Here is a 26,233-nt window from a genome sequence, read left to right as displayed (position 1 = left end):
CTCCACATTCTTGTCATTTTGTTATTGCCTGTCTTAGAGGGAATGAAGTAGTATCTCATTGTAGTTTTGATTTATATTTCCCTAAATAATGATGTTCAGCATCTTTTTATGTGCCTATTAGTGATTTGTATATGTTTTTTGATGATTCATATATCTTCTTTGAATAATTGTCTATTTTGTCCATTAAAAATTTTTTTGGCATATATTCTTCCTTCCATGTATATAAATATAATTGTCTTAAACAAAACTGTATCATGCAACAATATTTAGATTTGATAATATATGCAGACAGCTTTTTATGCCATTAAATACTGTTCTCCCACATGATTTTTAATAACCTTATAGACTTCCATGGGGGTGGTTATAATATAACTTCTTTCATTTATTTCCAATTGTTGGTTATTTAGGTTGTTTCTGATTTTCTTGATATTGATGAAAATTTTTGTAGATAAAGTTTTGCATGTTTGGTTATTTTTTTATCTTCTGTTGTTCTTAGTAAGAAGCTTGACCAGGAGCACAGAACAAAGCTATTACAAGATTTTAAAGATATTGTCCTGGCTATCTAAAAAGTAGTATAGTTTAGATAAAGAACTAATTGGAAAATAAATATTTTAAGGTTATATTCCATTTTTCAAAAGCAGGAAGTTTCAAAAATAGTACAAAGGAAAAACATAGTTCATAGAGTCCTATGTACCCTTCACTCAGTTTTCCTTAAATGACATCCTATATACTGGTAGTATATTATCAAAACCAGGAAAATTACATTGTTACATTAATATTAACTAGACTACAGTTCTCACCATTTAAAAAAATCTGTGTGTGTGTGTGTGTGTGTGTGTGTATGGGTAGTTTTTGCAGTTTTATCCCATATGTAGATTTGTGTAACCAACACCACAATCAAGATACAGAACTCTTTCATCATCATAAAAGAATTTATTCATGCTGCTTATTTGTATTATCCTTCTTCTTCCATGTCCCTTTCCTGTCCTCTAGCAACCACTAATCTGTTCTTCATTTCTGTAGTTTTGTTATTTTGCGAATGTTATGTAAATCAAATTATATAGTATGAAACTGTCAGGGAGAAAAAACTTTTCATCTGCCTTCTTAGGTTCAGTGGCTGCGGGCCTGTAAGTTAAACTAATGAAAGACAATTAACAGGCGAAGAAGCATACAGTTTTTATTAATATTTTACATACATGAGTATTCTCCAAAAAGAAGTGAAACTCAAAGAAGTGGCTACACTCAGTGGCTAATATATCCTTTTTAAAAAGGAAAGAGGGTTTGGGCTTCAAACACAGACAAAAGCCATGACATTATATTATAATACATTATATTATGTACTGCTTGTTAAGAGGTATATTTAAAGGTATTAGCTATATGATGTGCTCACCTTTATGCACATTTGAATGTGAATGTGCTAGAATCTGTAGAAATTTTTTGTTCTGAAAGAGTAAAAGATAAGCCAAATTAATCAGTAATCTCTCTGATAAAACCATTTTCTGCTGGTTTAGCATTTTTTCTAAATTTTAACTTTAGTGTTTAAAGTTTTATTTTACTTTTTTAAGAAATGTATAGAGTTTTAGAGATGTCTCAATTAACAAAGCAAATTGTACTCTATTTAATTTTTACAGTGAAACATTTGATTTTGCCTGGAATGGCAGAACTGGGATTCGCCAGAGCAGACTATCAAGTAACACCTCCTTGCTTGATAAAGATGGGATATTCGCTAATTCAGCTAGCAGCAAACTCTTGGAGAGAGCCCATGGAATTCTCACGTTAGTATTGATCAATAATGTGGATTGCTTTTTTATGACTGATTTAAAATTTCTGGCTAAAAAAGAAGAGAGGTGACCATGAAGCATTATTTTCATGAGTGGAATTTTGAGTGAAACAAGACTCAAAAGTAGTCAGAATTTAGAGCTGTGACAATCTCCTGTATTATAAAGCCGGTGTTTGTTTTCATCTCACCAGGTGAATCATGACTGAATATACTTGTTATGGAGATGACTCTTTATTGCTCTTTAACAGACCCTACATCCAGAGAGAGCAAAAACTGTTAGCTCTTTTTAGGATTCCTAGTCTTTAACTGCAGTTGTCCTTTAATTCTGACAATCCTAACAAATTGGGCAGGAAAATCCCTTATGAAGTGGTGAATGGGGCCATATACAGTTTACCCCTCAACACTGCATGGGTTAGAGGTGCCAACCCTCTGTACAGTCAAAAATTTGTGTGTTTCCTGTAGTCAGCCCTCCATATCCACTGCTCCTCTGTATCTGTGATTCCACATCCACAGATTTAACTAACCTCAGATCAAGTAGTACTGTAGTAGTTACTGTTGAAAAAAAATTCCACTTATAAGTGGAACCGCACAGTCAAAACCTGTGTTGTTCAAGGGGCACCTGTATGGTGATTTATAACACTTACCCAAGCCTGCCATTCCTCCTTACCTGATTTAGAACTGGTTTGAGGACATAGATATAACCATGCATGGTAGACCAGTAAAAAGTTCTTAGCTACTTATATCAACATATTTCAAACACTTCCAAAGCATATTTTTTGACCACTAGCTAGAAGTGTGACTGAATTGGATTCGTTAATCCCTAAATCATCTCTTAACAGTGTGAATAGGCTCAATTTGTATAAGTCTTGCTATACTCCAGAATTAGTAGGTGAAAGAGCTTAGATTCAAGCCCAGGTCTTCCTGACACCCCAGCCCATGTTCATAAGCATTGGGCTTTATTCCCTGTATGTAGCCATTAAAAAAAAAAAAGATTTGATATAAGTGTGATACTGAATTATGAATAAGGGAAAAAAGGGCAAAAGAGAATTTTTAATTTCTAGAAATGGAAGATCATGAGTCTTAGTGAAAAGTACATATTAAAAATTAATGAAATTAGGCATCTATTTAAGTTTAAAATGACAGAAACAATGCCTCTGTAGGTTTAAGAATGCAGAGCCCTATTAACATCCAAAAGAAAATGAAACTTCAGCTTTGAATGTACATTATGTTACTTATCATCGGGCTTAAATGTGTTTGTACTTGTATTACAGAGCAGGCATCTCTTTTCTTCGCTTATCCTTCCTTCCCAAGGGTGACTGCTTAGTTGAATTAGACAGTGTTTTCATTTAGACGACCCATAACTTGGAAATGGGTATATAATCTGTTGTTTTAGTAGAGACCTTGAAATCAGTGTCTCTACAGTGGTTTTTTTTTTTTTTTTTTCCTAATGTATGATTTATCTCTATAGGAGAAACAAAAATGTCAAATCCAAGCCTGGCCTTCCAAAGGTGAGTATTATGAAAAAATTTTTTCTGTTAGTGCCCCACTTCATAAGTTTTTTTTTTATTGTTCATGCAAACGATCTTTATAAACAAAAAAAGAAATATCTTATTTGTACCCAAAATAGAGGTTAATTGTGTATATTCAGTTGAAACCATTTTAGAAATAATGCTGGATGTTATGAAATGGCCAAGTTTAATGGTTCAGGTAAATATTTGTGATATGTCCCATTTTCTAGTGTTTGAAGAGCTTCTGAATATAAATGTAAATTTTTGTTGAGTAATTGCGTTTTTGCATAAGATCGTTTCATTTCCCCTTGAGTCAGGTTAAGATAAAATTTTGAATTTTATCTGATTTAAAAATAATTTCTAAGTAAGGCTTACCTAACTCTCATCATCATTAGCGTTCGTTAGCCAGGTTTTTCTGTAAAGGTCAAGTTAGGCTTGCAGGCTTATCTGGTCTGGTCTGTGTTATAATTACTTAGCTCTGCTATCATAGCACAAATGCAGCTGTAGACAATATGTAACTGAATGAGAGTGACTGTATTCCAATAAAACTTTATTTATGGGCACTGAAATTTGAATTTCATTTGATATTCACATGCCATCATATATTATTTAATTCTTTTTGCAACCATATAAATCTTATAAAAACAGTGGGCAGGATTTGACCCAGGGGTTGTAATTTGCCTACTCTAATCTACATTCCAAAATATTTATTAAATTTACCAAAGAAAGAAAAATCTTAGAGTTTTTCTTTCTCTTGTGCTCTCCCAAAGAAGGAGTCCTGTTGTTTGTAACTTTGTTAATGGGCATAATTTCAGAATTCTAAAAGAACTGAAAAAGAGCTATTTATTGTCATGATTCTCTAGTTCAAGAAAGAAGAAAATGAATCTGTCTTTAATTTTTCCTTCTACTTAAGTCACCTTATATTTCCAAAGAAAATTTAATGTGCTGCTGATGTGGTTTGTGGTAGTGACAAATATGTTTTAAGCCACAAAGAAAATTTACCTAAGTGGTTTGTGATTATGGTCTCACATGAAACGATTTTATGTAGAGAGAAAGAGAGGAGACTACATTCATTGTCACATATTCTTTATTGTTCATTTGTCTTTCTTTTTTCCTTCACTGTCTCTCTAGCCTTTTAGTATTTTGAATGCCACCTCTGGGCCTAGTGTTTGTGCTGTTCTTTTCCCTCTCCTCAAATGGATAACTTATTTCTTTTTAATTGTAGTATAGTTGATTTACAATGTTGTGTTAATTTCTGCTGTACAGCAAAGTGACTCAGTTATACATATATATACATTCTTTTGTAACTTCTTAAACTTTACATGATAGCCAACAAGAATATGTTGGATACATCTGAAGTAAATGATTCCATTTAATCATCAATCATGGGAATCCCATCTATTTCTCAATCTTTTAAAATTAAATATGGCTAATTTTTGGTTTATTTTAGTGTGTCTTGTGTATTCAAGTACATATGTTTAATATTAGAGAGGCAACATAGTCTATGAGAATATAGACCTTGGAGTCAAACTGACCTACATTCAAATGATGGATCTGTTACTTGCTCTTTGATTTTTTTTTTCAATTAATTAATTAATTACTTTTTTGGCTGCGTTGGGTCTTTGCTGCTGTGTGCGGGCTTTCTCTAGTTGCAGCAAGTGGGGGCTACTCTTCGTTGTGGTGGTGCATGGGCTTCTCATTGAGGTGGCTCCTCTTGTTGCGGAGCATGGGCTCTAGGCGCGCAGGCCTCAGTAGTCGTGGTACGCAGGCTCAGTAGTTGTGGCTCACAGGCTCTAGAGCGCAGGCTCAGTAGTTGTGGCGCTTGGGCTTAGTTCCTCCACGGCATGTGGGATCTTCCTGGACCAGAGCACAAACCTGTGTCCCCTGCATTGGCAGGCGGATTCTTAACCACTGCGCCACCAGGGAAGTCCCTGCTCTTTGATTTTTGGAGTAAGTTCTCGAACTTGTCTTAACCACTGTCTCTTCATTTGTAATGTGGGGGATAATATATGTTAGGATGAGAGATATATATTTGGTATGTGCATGATTAGTATTCAATAAATAATAAGTATTTTCTTCATATTTGCTACCAGAATGTTAGAGCTGAAGTTGCGGCTTATCTGTGTACGTACATGTAGGCATGACGTGCGCTTTGTTTAGTAACCTCACTCTTCATCTTACTTTCCTACCCTTCTTTAAATATGCCTCATTTTTTCTAATTATGCTTAATGAGTGTTTTGCTTGTTTCTTTCAGTCCATTTCAAACCAAGGCAAAACAAGTATATATTAATAAAATTAAAGTAGCAGATCCTGTATCCTCATTGACTATGGTCATTTGCTGATTAAGATATTTTGGTTGCATTAAGTTAGTTTTATGTGATGTGGAAGGAAGCAACAGAAGTGTAGATAACCTGAACTTCTTTTCCCTTTTGCTCTTTTGTGAAATCTGCAGCCACTTTCTTACCTTGAGTATGAATCATTATTGTACGCATCCCTACAACTTTTATCGCTACTGGAAATAAGATTCAGTTACCTGTATTAAGGGCACCTCATTTTATTGATATAGGTAGGATTTAGAATGCTTTATTTTTATTAGCGTTCTGAATAAACACAGGCAAATATTCAACACATATAACCTCCAACAGCCCTTAGCCTTCTGTTAATATAGTTCTGTTTTGATAGTTCTTTCCCGTTCTCTCCTAGAGAGTACTTTCCCTCTCTTACCTTGAAACCATCACTTCTATTAAATATACCTTTCTAATATGATCTACCTTTAAATTTTCAGTCTTTTACTGACAGTTCCCTTGTTGTACATTTCTACTTTGACACCCTGCTCATCTCTCATCAGACTTGATCCCCAAAGCGATTTTGGTTTGTCACTCCCCTACTGAATTTTTGTAGTCAGTCAGGCTCAAACGTTGAAGGTAAGTTTATTGTCCATTTTAGTTGTCTTTAACAACATGAGCAATATCTTCTTAATCTTTGTGGCTACAGCACCTTGCACAGCAAGCAGTAAATAATTGTTTAAAAAACAATGAACTGACTAATCTTAATAAGCTAAACAATGAAGATGGAATTAAGAAAGGAATAAAGTAGATAATGAACAGAAGACCTAAGAAAGGAATTAGCTCCGTATCTGTTTTCTGCTAGATCTTGGGCCCACATTTCAGTTCTTGGTTTTTGTCACATCATACTGGACTATTGAAGCTGTCCCTTGACTGGATTTATCTCTCTCTTGCCTCCTTAGCCTCCTGTCTTCCACATTGTTCTGCTCCGCCTTGTCTCTCCTTTCTTCCTTGCCCTGTTTTATCTTCTTCATAAATCTTAATAACCCTCAGATTATCATTTATTTTTTAATTTCCTTATAGTCTGTTTCCCTGTACTTGAATGCAATGTATTCCTAGCACTTAGAACAGAATCTGTAGTAATCACTGCATATTTGTTGATGGATCTAATCATGGTGAGTTTTGTGGACAAGAGTCTGGTCTCCAGTTGCTGAGGAAAACATTGTTCAAAAATCATTACTTGCTAACCATTCATTCATTTATCCATACTAATATTTATTGAGTATGCAGCACCAGACACTGTTTTAGGCACTGGAGGTGCTGAGATAAACAGTCCAGTCAGAGAATCCTTGCTCTCTCATAGTGATTCTTTTAGAGAAAGAGAAAAAAATACACAAGTAAACAAAAGATGATTTAGATGACATTGTGTGCAAAGAGGAAAATGAAATGGCATATTATTGATTTAGAGGTGGGCTACCTTTGGGGTATTTAAGAAAATAGCTTTATGAGAAAGTTTGGGTATTTAAGCTATAAGTTGAATGCTAAGAAAAGTCAAGCAATGTAAAGGTCTAGCTATAGAGTATTCCAAGCAAATGAAAAGATTGGAAAGACCTTGAGATAAGAATGAATGTGGATTTTTTTTTTTTTTTTAACCTTTCTAATTAAATTCCTTGATGGGAAGGACTTTTTAATAGTTTAAAAAAAAATAGTTACTTGTATTTTTCACAGTTCATCTGACCCTTTTTCACATAGTGACATTTAGTAATTAATTTTACCATTGCTTTAGATATGGTTTATAAAATGAAACCATTTCCGAGGTCTTTTTATCAGAAGTATCTTAAATGTTTGGGGGGGAAATAATTTTAGGCTTCGGTGCTAATTTCATTTTACTTATGGATAAACCACAAAACTCTTCTGAGTCCTGACCAGTATGTAAAATTATTTTTTTCTTAATATACCATGAATCTTTTTGTAAGAATTCAAAAATGCTAATAAAAATAAAGTATAAACTCTCAAAATTCAATATACACATGTACTATATATATTTACATATATATTATTGTTTTGTGTGGGGTTTTTTTGGTCAAGAGTATTTGCAGATATTTTTCCATGTCAGTAAATATAGGTTACAGTATTTTTAGGAGCTGTATAGTATTCAGTTGTGTGAATGAAGCATACTTTATGAAAAAAATTCTGTATAGTTCCTTATCTCTTTTGTTTAGAATTTTTCACTATTTTTTTAAAATTTTATTTATTTATTTATTTATTTATTTGTGGCTGTGTTGGGTCTTCGTTTCTGTGTGAGGGCTTTCTCTAGTTGCGGCGAGTGGGGGCCACTCTTCATCGCGGTGCGCGGGCCTCTCACTGTCTTGGCCTCTCTTGTTGCGGAGCCCAGGCTCCAGACGCGCAGGCTCAGTAGTTGTGGCTCACGGGCCTAGTTGCTCCGCGGCATGTGGGATCTTCCCAGACCAGGGCTCGAGCCTGTGTCCCCTGCATTGGCAGGCAGATTCTCAACCACTGCGCCACCAGGGAAGCCCAAAATTTTTCACTATTTTTTTGAAGTAGATTGTCAGAAATAACATTCAGAGCTCTCCTTAGATAAATACGTAGACGTGAAATGGTTTATCAGAAAGATTATAATGATTTGCATTCCTAAGAACAGTGCATAAATATGCCTATTTCATGTATACTGGGTTTTATCAGCCTTTACTATGTTTGCCAATCTGATGTGCAGAAAATCACCTTAAAAGAAAATGTGTGTTTCTTTGATTAAAAGTGAGATTGATTGTCATTATGTTACTTGTCATTTATATTTTGAGAATTGCCTGTTGAAGTCTTCTGCTCATTTATTATCACTGGATGTATTTTTTAAAGGATTTTTTTTACAGTTCTTATATATGGATAATAAGTCTTTGTCATTATTGAAAATATTTTTTCTTAGGTGGAATTGTTTAAATGTATATTGTACTTAATGCCACTTGGAAGTTTTTATTTTTTAATGTTTATCTTGTCAGAATTAATAGTTTTTAGTCTTTTAATTTGTCATACTTTTAACTCAATTCTGTGCTTCTCATACAATAAAACTTTTACTACTTTTTAAATAACATATGCAGTTGCACATCTGTATAGATACATTTTTTCCATTGACAAACTCACAGCCATAAATTAGTAGGATTTTAAAAATTGATTAATGATTAGCTAAAAAAAGCTCCAAAATACTTTATTAGTGTCCTGTTTTGTATTCTTTAGTTGCTTTATGTGTAACTCATATCTTATTTTTAAGATTAATAATTAGGACCTCAGGATGTGGGTCGATAGGGATTACGTTTTCTTTTTTTCTGTGTACGTGTTCCTGGCTTACCTACTATATAGCCCAGGGATTGAATTTAATTTATTAGCTGTGTGAGTCGGGATTCAGTTGCAGATAACTAACCACCATAGATATTTTTAAGTAGAAGGGGACTTAATTCAAAGAGGTGCTTACAGAAATCATCAGAAGTATTAAAACAACGGAGCAGAACTGAAGCTAGGAAATGAGGAGGCCACTATCACTGGTGCTGCTTCCAGGCTCATACCACCTGTGGTGTAATCCAGGAATCAAGAAGAAGCTGCTACAACTGTTGGCTTCAGGGCTAAGGTGCTTTTACTAGAGTTGCAGTGACAACACAAATGCCCTGCACTCTGCCTCACAACACTTTAAAAAGTAGTGCCTGGGCACTGGGACCACCGAAAACTAAAGTACTTTTGTGTACATGTTTGCCAGCAGAAACAAGCTAGTAGCCAAAGCCTCTGCCTCAGTTAGACCTTCCCAGTTTCGCGTGTGGGAATTGATGAACTTAAATCACATCCAGAACCTGAGATGTAAGAGAGTTTGGGAAATGTAGTTTCTTTTTAGCTGGTAAGCTTCTGTAAGAAAGCAGAAGGAGGGTAAAAATGGACGTTGAATATTAATCGCTCATATTCACCACAGTCATTATACGCAGGAATAATGAAAACTGGCTTACAATTTTGTTTTTCCTATTCTTAGATTAATTTATATGAAGAATTTGATTTTTTCCCCCTGCTTTTCAGCACTTGCTAGAAGTGAAGTCTTTAAAGCACCTGACAAGACTGACCCTACAGGATCGCATTACCAAGTCTCTTCTTCATTTGCACAAGAAGAAGAAACCTCCCAGCATCAGTGCCCAGTTTCAGGTTGTTTCCTGTTTTACCTTTTTTTCCTTTTATTTTTAACAAAGAGGAATCTGTTTTGTTCACATTGACATTGTAAGATCAAAGTGATCTGCAAGATACCTGAATGGGATATGATTCATGTGACTAAAAAGCTATACTATAATGGTCATTTTGGATGGAAGTACCAAAGATGGGGGAAAAAAGTCAAGTGCTTTCGTTTCTCATCCTTGTATCTCTGGATAGTGCATATCCCAAAGAGTAATTCATTATTTTCAGTGTGAGGAGAAAAGCATCAGAAAATTGACTGCCCAGATATGGTCACTGTTAACATTATGATGTATATTTCTCCCTATATATTTAAACCTCATGCTACTGCCATCAACATTTAACTCAATGGAATTGTAAGTTTTTCCTTGATTGTTTATTTTAGTTTTGTGTGTATAGGAATCCAGTTCCTTTCGTTGTAACTGGGCATTTAGGAATAAATATGATCATAATAAATTAACCAAATAACCTCCAGAATAACTTTACAAAATTCTCTTCGAGTTCTTCCCATTCTTCTCAAATCATCTCTAACATTCTATTCATTTGCTAGATATTTATGAAAAAGAGCTGAAAATCTTAAAGGTAACAGGCTTTACATAATTTTACCCTACCTCATGCTTTTATCACAGAAGCGTCGTTCACTGTTCAGTAAAAATTTCTTTATCTGCCGATAGCTATACTTCTATGTTACCACGTTTTTCAGTGCTCCTGTTTAATCCAGGATACCTGAATGTAAATTATCTACTAACATATCACTGGATATGATCTTGTTTGATTTATAAGCACAGTTCTTCAAACTGTAGGCTAGAAATGTCATTTTATTTTAGACAATTTTCACCATAGGCCTAGAGAAAAACTTGATTCTATAAAAGCTACTTGGTCAAAGTGCTCTTTAAAAAAAAAACAACAAAAAAACAAGATCAAAGAGCCAAACAACTTATTAGGTGCTAATAAAGTTAAAGGAAAGACAATTGAATATATAATGGAAGCTCTGCCATGAATTAAAAAAAAATTCTTCTTAAATCACAATCCTATGGGTTAATGGTATTTGATTATTTAAAAAAAGAGAGAGATGTTGCTTGACCAGACAGGTCTGTCTATACCTCGGTGCTGTCTTCACATCCCAGAGTTTGGGTTTTCACTTTATGGATTTAGAAATGCAAAGATGAATTTACAGGGAAAAAAATATCATGCTGACTGATAAACTATAAACACTGCTGTAAAACAGTATCAAAGTTTATTAATATACAATGAGAAATAAGAGTCATAGGCAGACTTGTTACAATTGTTAGTTCATGATCACATTTCCTCCTGATTAGCAGATCAATGTGGGAAGCCAAATTCTGATCAAAAGGTAACGTGGTGAGCTTGGTATTTGAAAAGGAAGCATTAATCTCATAATTATGAAGGGGAGAACCATTAAGCTGTTGTGTCCTTTATTTTGTTACCTTGGATCTTTAACAGGTGCCTGTATACCAAACTCAGACTTTAATCTGAAGAGTACACATTATAGCTATTACAATAAAACTTAGTTATAATTACAATCCTATCATGTCCCTTAAAATCCCCCAAATTCAGGAATTATGGATATTTTCAAATTAAATTCATGTATTTTGTTTAACATTTGCAAAAAGAGTCATCTTTAATGTTTGTAATACATTGTTAAATATTACAAAAGTAATGAGTACTATATTTTCCAGATCCTTTACTAAATATTTATACATATACATTATTTTTCCTCCAATTCTGTGAGATAAATACTGTCATTCTTATTGTACAGGTGAGGAAATTAGAAGTGTTGGAGATAGATGGCACCCAGCTGTCTTTGACTTCACGCACTTCTTGTGAATGAATATTTACTTTCATCAAAATGAAATCATAGAACTCATGAAGGATTAACCGACAGAGGAATTGCCCTTCTGCTATAAACAACTAGAAAACTGGAAAAAACATAAGAATAGAATGTTTTTAGATATTAGACAGTAAGCATTGCAGGATTATGATCCCTGAGAAGAGGGAAATAAATGAGACAAGTCCCAGGTTACTGCATAAAGGCAGTTTGCTATAGCCCAGGGAAAGGCAATCCAAACAAATGCCAAGGCTTTGCTCTGAACCTGCCCTCGCAAAGCTTAATAAAAGCAAGTCTTGAAAGAATCAGAGTGATCCTATATAACTTAACAGCCCCAGGGGAAAATGTCTGTTGCTCTTTAAAGGAATATAACAAAATCCAACAATGTAAAATCACACTAGCATCCAATCTGAAATTATTAGGCATGCAAAGAATCAGGGAAAAAACAACCCATAGCAAGGGAGAAAAAAATTATTAGAAACAGATCTAGGGACTTCCCTGGTGGCGCAGTGGTGAAGACTCCGTGCTCCCAATGCAGGGGGCCGGGGTTCTATCCCTGGTCAGGGAACTAGATCCACATGCATGCCGCAATTAAAAGTTTGCATGCTACAACTAAGGAGCCTGTGAGTCACAACTAAGGAGCCTGCCTGCTGCAACTAAGACCCGGTGCAACCAAATAAATAAATAAATATTGAAAAATGAAAAAGAAACAGATCTGAAAATGACAGAGATTATGGAAATAGCATTTAGATGAGGATGTCAAAATAGCTATTATAAATCATATAAATATGTCCAAAGAAAAACATGAATAATGATGAGAAAAAAATAGAAGATATGAAAAAGACTTAAATGGAACTTTCAAAGATTTAAAAATGTAATATTTGAAAATAAAAATAAGCTACATGAGATTAACACCTATTTGCCGAAGTAGTGAATTAGAAGTTACATTTACTTTAAAGTGCAGAGAGAAATAACAAAGATGGAAAAAATGAAAAGAAGCATTAGTAACTTGTGGGAAAATATTAGATCATTGAACATAGGTGTAATTGGCATCTAAGAAGGAAAGTCAAGAGAGGGGGATACAGAAAAAAATTTGAAGAAATAATGACCAAAATATTTCCTTATTTTTATGAATAATATAAGCTCAAAGATCAAAGAATCTCAACAAATCCCAAGCAGAACAAACCTAAACACACCAATACACATCACATCAAATTGCTAAAGCCAGTTAAAAAGAGAAAATTTTAAATACGGCCAGAGAAAAAAGACAACATTTATGTGCCATGAAATGAAGATAAGAATAACAGTAGGTTTCTCATCAGAAACTATGAAAGCCAGAATTCAAGAGTAGTATTTTTTTAAATTTATTTTTGGCTGTGTTGGGGCTTCATTTCTGTGCGAGGAGGGCTTTCTCTAGTTGCAGCGAGCAGGGGCCACTCCTCATCGCGGTACGCGGGCCTCTCACTATCACGGCCTTTCTTGTTGTGGAGCACAGGCTCCAGATGCGCAGGCTCAGTAGTTGTGGCTCACGGGCCCAGTTGCTCCACGGCATGTGGGATCTTCCCAGACCAGGGCTCGAACCCGTGTCCCCTGCATTGGCAGGCAGATTCTCAACCACTGCGCCACCGGGGAAGCCCCAAGAGTAGTATTTTTAAAAGACTGAAAGGGGAAAAAAAAAAATTGTCACTCTAAAATTCTATGCACATGAGTAATGAAGATTATATAGAGACTTTTTCAGACAAACAAAAGTTGAGAGAATGCATTGCCAGGAAATCTACATTATAAGAATGTTAAATTTGGGATAAAAATGATGAGAAAACCATAGATTTTGGATCTATACAAAACACTAAGATTGCCAGAATGATAGAAGTGTAATTAACTATAATAAATACTTTTTATCTTCTTTTAATTTTTTAGAAAGATAATTGACTATAGAAGAAAAAAATAATAATATATTGTGAGGTAGAAATAAAACGTATGACAAAAGTAGCACAAAAGAAGGGAGGGGCTAAATATAAGTTTATACTGTTGTAAAGTTTATACTCTTGAAAAGTTACACCATTACGTGTATACTGTACACTATACAGGTAATAGTGTAGCATTATTTGAAGGCAGACTGTGATATGTTAAAGATGTAAAGTCTTGAGAAATCCTTAAAAAAATAAAAGCTTATCATAGGTAATGAGCTAATAGCAGAACTAAAATGGAATCATAAAATACAGGTGATCCTTGATTGAACTGCATGGGTCCACTTACACATGGATTTTTTTCAATAGTTACACTACAGTTTTACACGATCAGCGGTTGGTTGAATCTGAGGATTCGGAACTCCAGATAGGGTGGAACCAAGTATACCGGGGACCAACTTTAAAGTTACATGTGGGTTTTCAACAGCACAGAGGGTCAGTACCCCTAACCCCTGTGTTGTTCAAGCGTCAACTGTATACTCAGTTTTAAAAAGCCAGGATAAAAGAAAGAGCAGATTAAACAAATAGAAACAATTAACAAGGTGGTAGACCATATGTAAATTTTTCTTATTTCAGTGGTTAGGTAAACAGCCACCCTCACCCTACTCTGGATTATTCTCTTTTGAGACTTTTGTCTACTGCCAGCAAATGTTAGTATCCTTTTAGCCACCAGACTGTCAAATAAAGTAGCTAAAGTCTTAAGTTATGAGCGAGATGATGCAACTTGATCATAAGGCAGAAACTATGCATTGTTTATGCATAGAGCTGTATATGAAAGGAGGCCACTTCATAGGCACCATGTGTCTGCTCAGTTAATGCTTTAAAAGGAGTTTTGTGGCTTTCTCTTAGGATAATAGGTCATGCACATGCTGTTGCTGTTATATCTGCTGAAACGTGCGGATAAAACTACTGCCCCTCTCTTGGCCTGACAAGACACGCATGCCTAGCTGCTCAGAGACCCACAGATTGCTGGGAAATATATCTACCACTACATCATTAGTCAATGTAGTCCTTTGCCTGTAGTGGTGGAAATTCTAAGTGTTTCTCTTCCTTGGCTAAGGGTTTTTCTAACTTTGGGTTTTTTGGCAGAAATCTGAGTTCTCTGCGTAAAGGCCCATCGATTTGAAGAAAATAATCTACTTCTAGTTCTACCTCTGGAACTAAGAATTAAGTCATTACACAAACTCAACCAAGCTGATTTTTATTCTCGAATATGTATCTATGTATTCTGTTTTCTACAGTAGATACATATTGGTTTTATAGTGAGAGGAAAAGCTGTCTAAAGAGGATTATTTTTTTCAAAGGTGGTTTATTTATAGCAGCAGAAAGTGAACCAGTGGTTGCCTGGGACTCTGGGTGGAGGCAGTTATTGACTGCAGATGGGCAGGAGGGGACCTTTTGAGGGGATGGGTGGAAGATTTCTAAATCTGGATTGTAATGATGGTTTTACAATTGTATAAATTTACTAAAAAAATCATTGATCTATGCACTACAATGGATACATTTTTATAGTATGTAAATTGTAATTCAATAAAACTGTTAAAAACAAACTCACTATTAAGAGAACGAAAGGGCATGCTACAGGGTATATGCATATACTTGCAATACAACTGAAAAAGACCTTATATGTGGAATATATGAAAAACCACAAATCAGTTCTTGAAAAGACAAGCTAATAGAAATGGGCAAAGGTCTTGAACAAACAAAACTGTCTTATATCAAAAGATGTTATCCAAAAGGCCAATAAGCCTATCAAATACATCCTCAATATTATTTATTATTCATCAGGGAAATGAAAATTAAAACTGCCTATAAGGCAATAATACTACACACTTCCCAGCATGGCTGAAATAAAGATTGATTATGCAAGGTATTGGCAAGGATGTAGAGCAACCAGAATTTTTATACACTGCTATTGAAATATAAATTGATGCAGGCATTTTGGAAAACGGTTGAAAGACATGTAGAAGATTGTTCATAGCAACTTTATTCCTAACAGCCCAAACTTGAGCAACCAAATATCCATCCTAAACAGATAATTTAACTGTGGTATAGTCATATAATGAATCACTACTATATAGTGCTGAAAATGTACAAGATACAATTGTATGCAACAAATACAAGATAGTACATAGTGTATCTTTCTCTTTATATAAAGTTTAATAGCAGGTAAACTGACTTACCATCTTGGAAGTCAGGATAATGGTTACCCTTGGTTGAGGTGTGGAGGGTGGAGGCAGGTAGCCTATGTACAGTGATCTTGCTAAGTTCAGTGGGATGGAGCACAGAGGGACGTCTAAGGTTCTAATAATATTTTATTCATTGATTTGGGCTCTGGTTTCAAGAGTGTATTCCCTTTGTGAAAATTCATCATACTGCATATTTATGATTCAATCATTTTATATTATGTGTATTATATTACAGTAACACACACGAAAAGAACACCTAAAAGTAAAAAAAATGTGTATGTTGATGTAATATATATGACAGCAATAACAGGAGTCTATGTGATTGTAAGGCTTCTAAGTTTTACTTGAAATCATAAAATATTGACTCTAAGTGTACTGTGCGGTTAGGTTGGTATATTGTTATCCGTAGAGCAGACACACACACACAAAACAGTACAAAGAGATGTAGCTGAAAAGCCAACAGATAAATAGAATACTAATAAACAAAATATGTTATCTGACTGTAATTAAACCAGAAATCAATAAAAGAAAGATAACAATCCCCAAATATTTGGCAAATTAAAAAGACATCTAAATAAAACACGAGTCAAAGAGGAAGGACAATTTTAAAAATATTTTAAATGGAATGAAAATAAAATGTCACAGTTTGTGCAGTGCAGCTAAATCAGTACTCCAAGGTTAATTTATAACATTCAATGCTCTTATTAGAAAAGGAGAAAGGCCTTAAGTCACTAATCTAAGCTTCTACCCTAAGAAACTAGAAAAAGAAAAACATTAAACCCAAAGCAAGCAGGAGTGAAATGATAAAGTAGAAATCATCAGTGAGATCGAAAACAGAAAAATAATAGAGAAAAACCAATGAAATAAAAAAGCTTGTTTGTTGAAAATATCAGAAAATTTATAAACCTCCAGTCAGACTAATCTGGAAAAAAGAGACAAAGCACAAATTATCAGCATCAGGAATGAAAGAGGGAACATCACTACATACTCAAACATTAAAATTGAAGCAGGGGACTACCACCTTCCTGGATACCCTACTGGATGTTTTTCCCAAAGTTACTCTAAGACTGCATGAGTTTGAATGAAGTTGTTTCATGAAATGTGAAGAAAGGTAAAAAATTTATTATAGACTTAGATTACTATAAAATATATCTGCAATATTTACCATTGCCAGTCTGTCAGCTTTAAAGTTAAACTGCCATCCTCATCCTTAACTGGCCTCAGTTTAATCAGTATGGCAGTGTACACAATGTGCTTTTCCGAAACAAACCTATTTCTATGTATACCACTTTTTTTTGCATATTTTACCAACATTGTTGTTTATATTTATAAACCATTCATTGCCAGTTTGGAATGAGAGTATGTGCTAATTATATTGCTTTGTATTGCAGGCCTCATTAAGCAAGCTGATGGAAACACTTGATCAAGCAGAACCATATTTTGTAAAATGCATTCGCTCTAATGCCGAAAAGGTAAAAATGTCTGTAAATAAGAGCTTCTAGCTCAGCTTACTTCAAACCAAGCTTTAAATTCTTTCTAAGGAGAATAAGTGGCGGGGAAGAGCTATCTATAATCTTTGTAAGGAAAACAGTGTTCTATATTTTCTATGAACATCCTTCTTATTTCCTCACTTACCTGCCTGAAAAGTATTTATATGGGCTCAATTTAGCATCTCCTAGAATTTAGCATCTCCTGCAGAAGCAAAAATCTCTTGAAATTCCATCATATAAAAGAATTTTATGCAACTTTTGTTACCCGTACCAAGGTTAATCTCTCTTGTTTAGATATAAGGTATCAATTATTCTTACAGAACTTGCGTGGCATTTTTCATGCTTAGAGATTCTTGTCTCTTCAAAATAGGGAAGATACTCAACATTCTTGATTTCTTCTTGTTTTATGTGACAGTTCCCCTTATTAGAGCTTTGCAAAATATACCTGTTAAGTGTAAACAGTTGTCATCTTTATGTCCATCATAGGAAAAAAATAGTTCTAACCCAAACTGCTAAAATGTCGTAGGAATTAGGTTCAGCTTTCTTAATTCTTAATAAGCAGTCTCTAGCTCTGCTAGTTATAAGCTTTGTGATCTTAGATGAGCTACTTAACCTTTCTATGCCTTAAATATTTTCATCTGTGTAAGAATATACTGGAATTGTAGGACCAACCTCATAGTGTTTTGTGAATACATATGAGTCAATACCTATGAAGTACTTAGAATCTTCCTGACCCATACTAAGCACTTAGTAAAATAAATGTTAGCCATTCTTTTATAGTGACAAAAGAGGAAACCATTTTATTTACAGTTAAATAGAAGTTTGAGTCCCTGTTATTCTTGCTATGCAAAGAGTTCAATTAATGAAGTATTTAAGGGCACAGAATAAGTACTAAATACTAACTGCTATTATTATTTAACATAAGTTGCCCACTTGACTTTTTTTTTTTTTTTTTTTTGACAGCTAGTATGCCCCATCTTTCTGCAGGAAAATATTTGGGATTGCCTTAGTGGATCATTGAAAATAGTATTCAGAAAATAGGGAGAAATATCAGAAGCTCCAAATACAGCCTCTTTTGAATGTCTAAAAATATGCGTATGAGATACCTAGGAGTGACAAAGTGTCATGAATGGTGATGATCGAATGCCTCCCTTTAGCCTCTTCCCTGTTGATGCCTATACAATGAGAGATCAATTCTCAGGGATTATAGGAATTTTTTGTTTTTCAATGTGTCATACCAGTATTATCAGCAAAAACTAGGGAAGTAAACTTCTTTTAACCTTGTACTGGTCATACAAGAAGAAATATGTCAGCTCTCAAGTTAACCAAGGCAACTGGAAGAGTGTGGGGTAAGTCGTTTCTGAGTGAGATTGTAGATAAAATCTTACTTAATAAAAATATAGACAGTCTTGACTATGTATAAGTAGGTTAATCGTGTTACAAGTTTTATAGTGACTAGACTATGTGGCCTGTGGGCAACTACATTCCTTTTGAGCTTTGAAGGCCCTCTTCTTCTGCAAGTAGAGAAGCCTGGAAGCTTGGTGTCTCTTTTTTCCTTTTGGTCAGGCAGTTAGAACTTTTCTGAAGCTACCAGCTAGGGAGGTAAGATTGTCCCATCACCTCTGCTGTATCTTAACCAGACAGCCTCCAGTCAATTCCTAGATATTCAAAACTTAACTACAATTATAAGACAAACATTAATTTGGAGATCTATTCTCCTGGGTTAATCTTTTTTCCATTTGCTTTGTTTTAGTTGCCATTAAGGTTCAGTGATGCCTTGGTACTTAGACAGCTTCGGTACACTGGGATGCTGGAGACAGTTCGAATTCGCCAATCAGGATACAGCTGCAAATATTCTTTCCAGGTTATGCTTTATAGTGATATTTAAATGTATTTGTACATCAAGTAAATTATTCCTATGCCTTGCTTATTTTTTATTTGGGTCTCACTTGTTGTTTATTTCTCCTGATTCTTCCTTTACATTCTATCTTTTGCATACAGAATTGAAGAGGGATAGAGAATACTCATTTCCATTGAATGACAGCAATCTCATTAAGCTTGTGTTGTAATAGGATCCACTACTTGGCTATTCTCATTTGATCTGAATGTTTGTTAATATAAGTTTACTCATAACATGGCAGTTCTTCGCACTGATTATGCCAGTAATTGAAATACTTCAATCAGAACTATCTAGTTCAAAAGAAAAGATCCCATTTGATTTTTCCTAAAGTTTTCTCAGCAGGATTTTCTTACATAGGAGGCTGCCAGCAAGGCTCACAACTGTTCTCATCAGCTACTGCTGCTATGGATATAAAAATTATTTTGAAGCTTTTCAGCAGCTGAGCAGGTCTTTACTGTTGAGGGAAAGCTTTATTCTCAGTTGTACCCTGAAATAGCTGTCACCTTTGCTTATTTTTCTGCTAAAAAATTCAGATTTTTGTTAAATAACCTTTTCTTTGGTCTTTAGTACAGCTTTCTCAAAGGGAGAATTAGTTTCTGCCATTCTTTTCTTCTTTCGTTCCCCTTTGATAACAAAATATGTAGGAATCACTATCTCCCCCCACCATTTTACTAATTAACCTTTTGAAATATTTTAAATTAACAAGTAATTTCTTGGTTTCACCCTGTTTAAAATAATGAGAAAAAGATCAATAAAAGGACAATTAGCTAGTTTAGGATTTTGTTTACAAATAATTCTTTTGTGATTTTACAACATTTTCTTTTCACTTTTCAGGATTTTGTGAGCCATTTCCACGTACTTCTTCCCCGAAATATTATTCCATCCAAATTTAACATTCAGGATTTCTTCAGGAAAATAAATCTTAATCCAGATAATTATCAAGTTGGAAAATCCATGGTAAATATAATATATACAGCTTTTGCCAGATTGAGTGCATTTTTGTATATAAGTAATAATGGCAGTCTTTGCCGAGGAGAATGTTTATAAGAAAGATAGTGTACCAGATATCATAAGGAAATCGATTAGGCCAAGACTTTTACTTAATAATATAGTCAGTATTAATCAAAGAGCTTATGGCCAACGCTCTAGTGCTGCCTATAATTTTAACTGCTTAAAAAGCATTTCTTCCTAGGTATTGCACTGTAATTATCAACTCAATTTGCCTAAAGTGACCTTATCCGGATTCCCCTACTGTCTTTAACTAATTAACTACTCTTTTTCTCTGTCACCTTTCTTCTAGTTTCTTAGGCTAGAAACCATAATCATATTTTGGCTTATCCTTTAATCATTTTACAAAGTTCCGTTTCTGTTTTTTTCCTTATAAATGTTTCTCACATCTCTCCCTTTTTCTCCATTCTTACTGTTTCCATTTTAGTTCTGTTTTGTAGCTCTCACACATTTCTCTTATAGTAAACAGATCCATCATCTAATGCCAGTCTATTTTTTATTCCATTTAACTCATTCTACCCATAGTATCAAAATCATCATCTTAATATACTTTATGTCAGCCTCCTGCACAATAATAATCCCCTTATAACCTCCTCATTAAATCTAAACATCTTCCTCTTTTTCAAGAACCTCCATGTTGTGACTTCACACTTTTTTTCTTTTTTATAGTAAATTTATTTATTTACTTATTTTTGGCTGCAATGCGTCTTTGGTGTTACATGTGGGCTTTCTCTAGTTGCGGCGAGCAGGGGCTACTCTTCGTTGCGGAGCACGGGCTCTAGGTGTGCGGGCTTCAGTAGTTGTGGCATGTGGGCTCAGTAGTTGTGGCTCGCGGGCTCTAGAGCGCAGGCTCAGTAGTTGTGGCGCACGGGCTTAGTTGCTCCGCGGCATGTGGGATCTTCCTGGACCAGGGCTCGAACCCATGTCCCGTGCATTGGCAGGTGGATTCTTAACCACTGCACCACCAGGGAAGCCCCACTTCATGCCATTAATTGTTCCATCATCCCAGTATGTATCTTTATTCTTTTTTTTATAAGTTTTTTTTTACGTTTTTAGAAATTTATTTATTTATTTATTTGGCTGTGTTGGGTCTTAGTTGTGGCAGGCGGGATCTTCGTTGCGGTGCACAGGCTTCTCTCTAGTTGTGGCACGCGGGCTCAGTAGTTGCGGCACGTGGGCTTAGTTGGGCTGTGGCATGTGGGATCTTAGTTCCCCGACCAGGGATCAAACCCACATCCCCTGCCTTGACAGGTGGATTCTTAACCACTGGACCACCAGGGGAGTCCCTGTACCTTTATTCTTATTTCCAACTCCTTGTTTTGCTCAGGTGGAGTCCTCTGTCTCTTGCCCTGAATAGCTTACTGTTTTCCTCTTTGGGTATCTAATATCTATCTGTACTTTCTAAGAATATTTTTAAATTTTTGACAAAAATGGGAAGTGATGGATGTGTTAATTAGATTGTGGTAGTCATTTCAAAATGTTTATACATACATCAAAACATCACATTGTACACCTTAAATATATACAGTTTTTCATATCTACCTGCTCTTAATGTTGAAGTGTAAATCCTGTTTCCAAACGGACTATGTCTAAGTTATCTTTGTATCCCCCTGAATTCCTAAAGATTTATAATAGAATGAAGGAGTAAATAAGTAAACTGATGAATAGCTTTGGGCAGCAAGAAGCCTTTGACGCATACTGGGTTTCAAAAAGACTATCATTATTGGTTTATTCATATTATGATCAAACTTTAAAATCTATGGTTGTCATCTTTTTTTTTCCCCCACTCCAACGTCCTTGAAAAATATGACATATTAATATTACCAGTACTACATTGGCTCCTAATGGTGAAGTTCCCAAGGGAATAATGTATCACAGTCTCTGGCACTGGGATTTTTGTAGTGATGTTCACCTTTCCAGTTCCCCTTCTATATTCTAATGCCTCCTTTCCAGTTTGAGAATGACTACTTTGGCTAAGTTGATGGAAATATTTATCAGTACCGCTTGTACCTGTCTGCCACTGTGTCTGTTCTTCTCTAAAAAAGCTTACCATAGGAACAATGATGCATGAAATAAATTTCTCATTTCTTCTTAAGCTGTATGCTTCATCTTTTTTCCTTCTGGTAGGTATTCCTAAAGGAGCAGGAACGACAACACCTCCAAGATCTGCTTCACCAAGAGGTGCTCCGCAGAATCATATTGTTGCAGCGATGGTTCAGGGCCTTGCTGTGTAGGCAGCATTTCCTCCATCTGAGACAGGCATCCGTTATCATCCAGGTAGGAAACAAAAGAGTCTTTGCATGAAATTGGCTGGTTTATTTAGCCTGTGTTTTAGTAACTAGAACTGTTTTACTGTGAAACATTTAAGTAAGAATGTAAATTTCTTCAGTGGCGAGAATGTGTCCTACTCATTTGTTAAATGTTCACAGCATCCAACAGATTACCTGGCATATAATAATAGACTTTTAATAAATATTAATGGAGTTCAATTGAAATTAAATTGAATTTATAGTTATAATGTCTTGCGAGGTATGATTAGGGGCAAAGGAGTTATGTGCCTTAATTTTTGTTGGCAAGTTATTTTTAGTTTTCTGAGTGATATTTGAGAATTATATGTACATTGTTGTTGTTATGTATTCATTTTGGATGAAAGGTATCATATTTTACATTTATCTTTTATTTTCTCCCTCATTGATTTATATGATGGCTGTTTTCCACAGGATCTTTACTGTTTGTACAAGAAAATCTTTAATATCTTAATCTTTGCAGTGTATACACATTGACGTTAAACCCATTAGTACTGGCAAATTGTAGGTGAGAATATAATGTAATTTGTTAAAATTAATTTGTAGGGCATGAAAGCATCAAAAAGTTTTAAATTACTTTAAGTTGTATAATTAACTTCATTGAGGTTATATTATCTAAAATAGTTATTTTAGCCAGGCATATCTGGAAAAGGGAACTTTTTTTACTTTAACCACCCACAGTTTAGCTGTTTAGCCACTTAACCTCTAGTTATGACATAAGAAATTTCTGTGAGAATGTGTTATAAGATATGACAACAGTTTTTATTATTTTGTCTTCCCCACAGCGATTCTGGAGGAATTACCTAAATCAGAAGCAGGTCAGAGATGCAGCTGTGCAGCAGGATGCTTTAGTTATGGCTAGTGCAGCCACTCTTCTTCAAGCTTCCTGGCGTGCTTACTTAGAGAGGCAGCGGTATTTGGAGCTCCGGACTGCAGCCATCGTCATCCAGCAGAAATGGAGGGAGCACTATAGGCGGAGGCACATGGCTGCTATTTGCATACAGGCGAGATGGAAAGGCTACAGGGAAAGTAAGAGGTATCAAGAACAAAGGAACAAAATTATCCTTTTGCAATCACTATGTAGAGGATTCAGAGCAAGACAAAGGTAATCTTTTTTGCTATAATAATTAACTCCTCACTTGTCAAGTACTTCTTATATGTCTGCTCTAACATTTGCCTAACTTGAGTTAGAATTGGTTATCTCAGTTTGTCTCCTCCACTAGAAATAGAATTGTGAAATGTGCATCCAAGTTAGTTTAAGAAATACTTAATATTATAAAAAGAAAATTTTTGAGACTTTCCACTTTTTAAAAAATTCTCAATAAATGTATTCTCTCCAGTGGTAACCAAGAGATATCTCTAGCCTATTTTTTTTTTTTCCTGTTTTGATATAGATTTAAAGCTTTAAAAGAACAAAGACTAAAAAAAACAAAACTAAAACTTGGATTGGCAAATATCAAGCCATATGGAACTCTGGAAATTCACGGTTCAGACCCTTCAGAATGGGAGGATTGTTCATTTGACAACAGAGTAAAAGCCATAGAGGAATGTAAATCTGTGATAGAGAGTAATCGAATTAGTCATGAAAGTTCAAAGGACTGCTTGAACGAGTCCCCAAACAAGCGACAGGAGAGAGCCAGAAGTCGAAGTGGTATGGACTTGCAGGGAGATGTGACTGTAAGAGAGAGACCCAAGTCCTTGGAAGATCTCCACCAGAAAAAAGTGGGTCGGGCCAAAAGAGAAAGTCGGAGAATGAGAGAACTAGAGCAAGCTATATTTAGTTTAGAATTGCTGAAAGTCCGTTCTCTTGGTGGTGTGTCTCCTTCAGAAGAACGTAGGTGGTCTACAGAACTGATGCCTGAGGGCCTTCAGTCTTTACAGGGTACACCTGATAGTGAAAGCTCTCAAGGAAGCTTGGAACTTCTGAGCTGTGAGGAAAGCCAAAAGAGCAAACTAGAGCCCATAATTCTAGATGAAGGAGATGTGCCGTTTCTGTCACCTAAGATACCTAGCAGTCCAAATTTTGATTCACAGGACAATGCCCTCAGTACCTCAAGTGAGACTAACTATACATTGATTCAAAAGAGGGCACCTTCTGACTCAGTGCATTTAAAGAATGGGGCTATGAAGGAAAAACTGGTTTGCAGTTCTGAATCTATAACCTGTAAACCACAGCTGAGAGACTCCTTTATTTCAAATAGTCTGCCTACATTTTTTTATATTCCCCAACAAGACCCACTGAAAACAAGGTCTCAGCTAGACACAAGTGTCCAGAGAAACAAACTATTGGAAAGTGAAGAAACACTTCCATCTCTTACTTTGGATATCAACAGGGAAGCCAGAAAGTACCACTTCCCAGGGGAAAATCAAGTTGTTGCTTCTTTGAATACAGATTCTTCCAATATTGTGCTTAAGAAGTTAGAAAAGCTAAACACTGAGAAGGAAGAAAGGCAAAAGCAATTGCAGCAGCAGAATGAAAAAGAGATGATGGAACAGATTCGCCAGCAAACAGATATTTTAGAAAAGGAGCGTAAAGCCTTTAAGACAATTGAAAAGCCAAGAACTGGGGAGACTTTTCTGGTACCATCTTTCCATCAGTCAAAGCAAAGAATAGAGAGGCCATCCTCTCTCCTCATCCTGAATACCCCAAATAAGGACGAACCCAGTGTAGTTGGGACTCCATCAGTAACTGTAAAAGATGCTGCTCTTGCCCCAAAAGACAGTCCCTCTGCTCACTTACCCTGGAAGGACCGACCTGTCACTCTGTTCTTTGAAAGAAAAGGAGGCCCATGCCAATCTAGTGCTGTTAAGGAATTATCCAAGACAGACAGAATGTCCACCCAACTGAATGTAGCCTGTAAACTCTCTAATAATCGCATTTCAAAAAGAGAACACCTTAGGCCAACTCAGCCTTGTAGCTACAAATCTGATGACCCTTTCAGAGATGGAACTACTAGGGCCATTTTCTTCACGCCAAAGGAAAATATGAGTAGTTCCCTGTAAGTGAAGTCTTTATTTATTTTTATGTATAAATGGGAAGCTTTTTGGAATTTTCATTAGGATGCCTTGATCTGCCTCAGCTGTTTGTATGGGTGCTACTCAAATTAGCCATTTGCTGTGTGTAAAAAAATTTCCTAATTGTTGACTCCACCAGCCACCTGAAATTGGATATAATTATACCCTAGGAGTCTTTGACTAAGCACAGATAGCAGGGTTTTTGGTTCCTCCCCATTAAGTGAGAAAGCATTTGTGAAGGGCTGTGGAAACAGTGCCTGGAAACTTAGTAGGCAGTCAGCAATTGCTGGTTGCCCTAGAGCTGTTAGGTGTAGCAGTCCAAGCTCGTTAGTATCAGGCTTTAAAGTTAATGTGCTTTGTCACAGCTGTTGGCCTATTTATGGTCTGCATTAAGTTCTTTGTACTTTTTTTTGGGGGGGGGGGGGGATAAAAACCACATAAAATTTACCATCTTAACCATTTTAAAGTGTACAGTTCAGTTGCGTTAACTATATGCACATTGTTGTGCAACAGATCTCTAGAGCTTTTTCATCTTGCAAAACAAACTCAATTACCCATTGAAAGCAGCCCCCCTTTTCCCCTTACCCCCAGCCCCTGGCAACCACCATTCTACTTTCTGTTTCTAAAAATATGACTACTGTATGTATTTTTTTATTTTTATTTTTGTCTCTGCGGCTTGTGAGATCTTAGTTCCCCAACCAGGGATTGAACCTGGGCC

At 35.5% G+C, this 26,233-nt stretch overlaps 1 protein-coding gene across 7 annotated transcripts in view; it reads left to right on the top strand.

The window, feature by feature from the left end:
* MYO9A (myosin IXA) overlaps positions 1-26,233 on the top strand; it is a 286,549-nt gene that overhangs the window by 169,701 nt on the left and 90,615 nt on the right. For 6 of the 7 annotated variants that reach the window (XM_068554851.1, XM_068554866.1, XM_068554874.1 and 3 more), the window contains 9 exons: positions 1,632-1,775; positions 3,249-3,288; positions 9,645-9,767; positions 17,188-17,268; positions 19,040-19,150; positions 20,021-20,143; positions 22,322-22,471; positions 23,286-23,605; positions 23,895-25,499. In XM_068554851.1, the coding sequence (XP_068410952.1) occupies positions 1,632-1,775; positions 3,249-3,288; positions 9,645-9,767; positions 17,188-17,268; positions 19,040-19,150; positions 20,021-20,143; positions 22,322-22,471; positions 23,286-23,605; positions 23,895-25,499 (2,697 nt within the window). The remainder of the gene's footprint in view (positions 1-1,631; positions 1,776-3,248; positions 3,289-9,644; positions 9,768-17,187; positions 17,269-19,039; positions 19,151-20,020; positions 20,144-22,321; positions 22,472-23,285; positions 23,606-23,894; positions 25,500-26,233) is intronic. The other variant, XM_068554884.1, reaches the window with a different exon arrangement.

Source organism: Eschrichtius robustus, chromosome 1 (genome assembly GCF_028021215.1).
Source record: "Eschrichtius robustus isolate mEscRob2 chromosome 1, mEscRob2.pri, whole genome shotgun sequence".
NCBI classification, from domain to species: domain Eukaryota; kingdom Metazoa; phylum Chordata; class Mammalia; order Artiodactyla; family Eschrichtiidae; genus Eschrichtius; species Eschrichtius robustus.
The sequence above is the reverse complement of the archived record's forward strand: the minus strand, read 5'-3'. Positions and strand labels throughout refer to the sequence as shown.